This window comes from Acanthopagrus latus, chromosome 23, assembly GCF_904848185.1.
Source record: "Acanthopagrus latus isolate v.2019 chromosome 23, fAcaLat1.1, whole genome shotgun sequence".
NCBI classification, from domain to species: domain Eukaryota; kingdom Metazoa; phylum Chordata; class Actinopteri; order Spariformes; family Sparidae; genus Acanthopagrus; species Acanthopagrus latus.
The window spans coordinates 14,514,451-14,519,506 of record NC_051061.1 but is presented as its reverse complement, the minus strand read 5'-3'; the positions used below and the strand labels follow the sequence as shown (position 1 = coordinate 14,519,506).

General features: G+C 45.9%; 1 protein-coding gene across 1 annotated transcript; it reads right to left on the bottom strand.

Annotated features, from left to right (window-relative positions):
- Nucleotides 1-201: 201 nt before the first annotated feature.
- On the bottom strand, nucleotides 202-4,610 carry LOC119014433 (transcription factor Sox-9-A-like). The gene is made up of 3 exons (XM_037089604.1): nucleotides 3,603-4,610; nucleotides 2,943-3,190; nucleotides 202-2,598 (listed from the first exon to the last, which is right to left on the bottom strand). Exons 1-3 carry the CDS (start codon nucleotides 4,028-4,030, stop codon nucleotides 1,829-1,831), a joined length of 1,446 nt encoding a protein of 481 aa, XP_036945499.1. The 5' UTR covers nucleotides 4,031-4,610; the 3' UTR covers nucleotides 202-1,828.
- Nucleotides 4,611-5,056: the final 446 nt, after the last annotated feature.

Sequence of the window (5,056 nt, the reverse complement as noted above, 5' to 3'; positions counted from 1 at the left end):
TTAGCCGACAAGCTGGCTCTGATTAATGCAGAGATTAAATTATCCGCATCACAATAAAACCATCTCACTGACTTCGGATGTTTGCACATTAGATGGATGAAGATACAAAAAAATTCAGTCAGACTCTAAATATAAAAAAATACATAACTGGTGAAAGCCTCAGAGTCACATGCTGATAATCAATGGCACAGGACGACTGCATATTTCTCAGTGTTTTGTTTTTATTGCAAACAATATAATACAAAAGATAAGCTTTTAAGACGCCATGTTTACCTACGGAAACTGCATTAAGAAGATGACAAAATGAGAACTAATGATACAGAATATAAAATGAGGAACACAAGGGTTTTTTTCTCCAATAACAAAAAGTATCCTGTTGATTCCAGCAAATTCTTTACAAAAAACAAAAAAAAGAGCTTCCATATCCATTAATTCATTTTTGTTAGCATGAAAAAAAGAGAAAACTTCCAGTTTTTCTTTTCTTTTTTTTTTTAAGAGAGAGACTCGTCGTGTAATTATAAGTACTCTGTACATAAAACTAGATCATGAATAAAAAGGAACTTTTTTATACGGAAAACATTTACAAATGATAAATAAACAAAAAATTTTGTACCACATGTTGACAGCAAACCATCTCCGTTAGCTGCTGCTGAATTCAAAAAAAGGTAATTGCAAAATAGTTATTTTCAAATAAAATTAATGCTAGAGAATAAATTAAGAAAAAACAAATAGGAGGTTAGGAGGAAGGATGGGGGCTGTAGGGAAAACGACAGAAGCGCGCCAGAGTCAGACCCGCTGGCCGCGGAGGAGAGTCGGGGTCAAAGGTCACTTCCTGTATCTCCTCGAGCAGGAAGTCAGAATTTCGCTGCAGTTTTTTTTCTTTTTCTTTTTTTTTTTTTTTTTTGACACTTCGTTGCCAGTGGAAGGAGCCTCCTTACCGCGGCTCCAGAGGCACCGATGGTATCAAGGCAGTACCCGGATTTAAAAAAAAAAAAAAAAAAAAGCAAGCAATCGCTCAGTTACATCTACTAACACAGTAAGGCCCCTAGTAGAGTTACATGGCACCTGCTATAGCGTCTCAGACACAATCATTTGAGCTAAAGCGAAGAATAAAAAAAACCAAAAACATTTGACTAGTTCACCGATGGCCAAAGATTCAAATCTATTTTCCAACCTGCGTCGCTCGACTCTTGCGTCTCCTGGGAATGACATCGAAATATGTACAGTACAAAAAAAAAAAAACCTCAAAGCAGAACGTAGGCTATCATAAGACGGCAGTGTCAGTAAACAGCTGTTTCTTACTTCTGTACAAAAAAAAAAGAAAAATAAAATACATCAGTGAGAAGTAAGGCCACTGAGGGTGTTTTTTTTTTTTTAACTACCCGGCATTTCCTGCTTCCTTCAGGCTGTGTTAAGACCTTCGGGTCGCGACGATGAGGATGCTGATGACACTGATTCTGATGGGCGAGAGCAGAACACATACACAGTACATACTAAAATATGTTTAAAAACCAGTACGTCCTCACAGAGGATTTAAGCTTCTTTCTTCGTCTTTTTTTTTTTTCAAACGTTATATCTAAAAAAATATAATCACAATTCCAACCAATACAAAAGGCACTGTTGTGAGCCAATCCAAAGATATATTTTCAGTACTATATAAAAAAAAAAAAAAAAAAAACGTCCTGGTGATGTTTTTCTGTCGGCAGTGAAAGGATGTGTGTGTGGCGTGGTGGTGACCGATGGGCCCCCCCCAAGCCCCCCGAAAGGCAGAGAGAAGTCTTTTTATGCGTGAGATGGTTTGTTGTACAGTCAGTGCTGTGCCACCTCCTCACGGCCTGGAGAGCTGCGTGTAAATGGGCTGCTGCTCCCAGTGCTGCGGACTGTGCGTCTGAGGCACGGAGGGCACCCCGGTGTTATCGGCGATTGGGGTGTACATCGGCCTCTGGCTGGGGCTCATGTAGCTGAAGGTGGAGTACAGGCCGGAGCCTTGGCCCGCCGCGTGGCTGTAGTAGGAGTTGGCGCCGCCTTGGTGGTCTGAGTAGTCATACTGTGCTCTCGTGATGGAGGGGTAAGAGGAGGCGCTGTAGTGCTGCAGGTTGAAGGACCCGTAGGTGACGTGCTGCGGGGAGCCCTGCTGCTCGCTGTAGTGGCTCGGGCTCAGCTGCTCTGTCTTGATCTGGGTGGTTCTCTGCTGACCCTGCTGGCCTTGCTCTCCTCCTCCGCCCAGGGTGGTCAGAGAGTGCTGCTGCTGCTGCTGCTGCTGCTTGGACATCCATGCGTGGGCCCCCACGTTGGGCCCCTGGCCGACTGAGGAGCTGCTGATGCCGTAGCTGCCGGTGTAGCCAGCCTGGGTCGCCCCGGGCATCCCTGCGTGGCTGTGGGGCGGCAGGTACTGGTCGAACTCGTCGACGTCGAAGCTCCCCATGTTGGAGATGACCTCGCTGCTCAGCTCGCCGATGTCGACGGCGCCGAAGTCGATGTTGAGCTGGCGACTGGTGCCCTCCTGCATGGGGCGGCCCTCGCGCTTCAGGTCGGCTTTGCTGGAGGGGAGATCTGTCTTGGGGGTGGTCGGGGGCGTCGGAGGGCCCTGGGACTGACCTGGGTGGAGGGAAGGAAGGAAGAGTTAGCCTCACTGTGACAGATCCCATCCGATGAAAGCACTTTTGATAAAGCAAAGTGTGTGAATGTGAACGCTTCCAGGAGGAGGAGTTTACTGGCGCTGCAACTGACAGGTGTATTTGCATGAGGGCTTGTAAAACACACCAATCATTAATCATTAAACCTTAACAGGTGTCTGTTCAAGGCCTTATGAGCACTTCTACAGTTTTGATTTCCAGGAATAGAAACAAATTGTATGAGTTGAAAAAATGAACAGAAATCCTTAACATTTGATTTAAGCTGTGTTTGTTTCTTTAGTTTAAATCCTCGTTTTCGTTTCTCACCTGAGTGCTCTCCAGGTGAATGCACCTCGCCCAGGCTGGACGCAGGAGAGTCGGCCTGCTGCAGCGCCTTGAAGATCGCGTTCGGGGAGATGTGCGTCTGCTCGCCGTCCTCCGGGTCGTTCTGCCCGTTCTTGACCGATTTCCTCCGCCTCGGCTGGTATTTGTAGTCGGGGTGGTCCTTCTTGTGCTGCACTCTCAGGCGCTCGGCTTCCTCCACGAACGGCCGCTTCTCCACCTCGTTGAGCAGTCTGAAAATAATCACAGAGAGTCGTTAAAATGCATTCCGTTACCAGCGAGCACAAGACACTGTTGTCGGCTGATGAGAGCGATGACTGGTTAACTTTATCATCGCATTTAATTGTTTTAGAGGGGAGCGTCTGAAAAAAAAAAAAAAAGTTTGTGCAAGTCCTATTCTGCTCGTGCACTGGAGCATGGGAATATAAGAAGCGTGTCCAAAATTACAATTGTAAAACAAAGCAACATAGAGGAATATAATTTTAAATGCACAGTGCAATTCTGAATGCACAGCTCTGCTTGATTCAGCAGGCAGGTGGTGCATTTTCTTCGAAGAACTGGTGCACAGCGGCGCGTAATAGCGCGTTCCAAAGTGAGGACAAAAAAAAAAAAGAAAAAGAAAAAAAAAAAGCAAAGCGAACCTACCTCCAGAGTTTGCCCAGAGTTTTGCTGAGCTCCGCGTTGTGCAGGTGCGGGTATTGATCGGCCAGCTTCCTCCGTGCAGCCTGAGCCCAGACCATGAACGCGTTCATGGGTCTCTTGACGTGCGGTTTATTTTTGCTGGAGCCGTTGACGCGCACCGGCATGGGCACCAGCGTCCAGTCGTAGCCCTTCAACACCTGGGACACGGCGTCTCTGATGCACACGGGGAACTTCTCCTCCTCGCCCTCCTTCTTGTACTCTGCGCCCAGGAGGAGGTGGTTGTCGGACGGCCGGGTGTTCTCGGTGTCCGAGCCGGAGCCGGACGGGCACGGCGAGCCCGCGGAGTCCTCCGACATGCTGGGGCTGGGAGCGTCGGAGTGACACTTCTCCTGTTCTTCTGTCATCTTCAGGTAAGGGTCGAGGAGATTCATGCGAGAAAATGAACGCGCAGCTTCTTGCAGTAAAAAAAATAATAAAAAATAAAAAATAAAAAGTCCTTCCTTCTAAATCCAAAGCGCTGTCTCCGAAGACTGCAGTGACAGCCTTGCGAGGGCGCACAGCTCGACTGGCAAACCCGAATCCTTCAGAGTCCAAAAATAAAAGAAAGCCAAAAAATAAAAATAAAAAGTTTCAGACGCTCCTTCGACTTTTTCACAATCTCGCACACAACGAGGCAACAATGCAAAAGTTTTGTTTTTTCCTGATGCTCAGACTTTGTAAAAGTGTGACTTTAGAGAGAAACGCGAGAGCGGGAGATGTGCTCCTGGAGCGTTTGTGCAGAAGAGTCTACAGGCGCAGGAGGCGATGCCTGGATTTATCTTTGAGGGCGAGGAAATGATTGGGGGAAACTTTTTGGAGGCGGAGACGTAACATGACTCTGCTCTGGAGAGCTCATGCAGTCAACAACAGTGAAAAGCCGAGTCGGGCAGGAGAAAGGTGTATTTTCCCCTCGTAACCATTTCATTTCATTTTTACTTCATTTCATTTCATTCAAATGTAACTTTAAAAAAAAAAAAAAAGACGAAAAAGAAAAGTGAAACAGCACACCTTGAAAATAAGAGTGTATAACTTGGAATCCTAACTACAGATTTATAAAATAATGTGCTTTTACAAGTGAGATAAAACTATTCTATCCTGTTTTTTTCTTTGATTTGAAGACACACACACACGATTCCAGCAGATATAATCATCATCAGGACTGTTGGAATATACAGAAAGTCATTTATTTTATTCCGACTCGACAGAAATCATTTCGATATCCATACAACTCATCCCCAGGTTGACAAAAGTCTCATCTGGACGCGCTGACATATCTCATTTTTAATCTCCTGCCTGAGCTCGTCTCCGTCTCCGAGTCGTTTGTAATCAGCTGTTTGCTCAGGACGTTAATGGGATCCGGATGATTAAGAAAAAAAAAAAAAAAAAAACGAGGGGAAGATGTTCGCAGATAGCAGCAC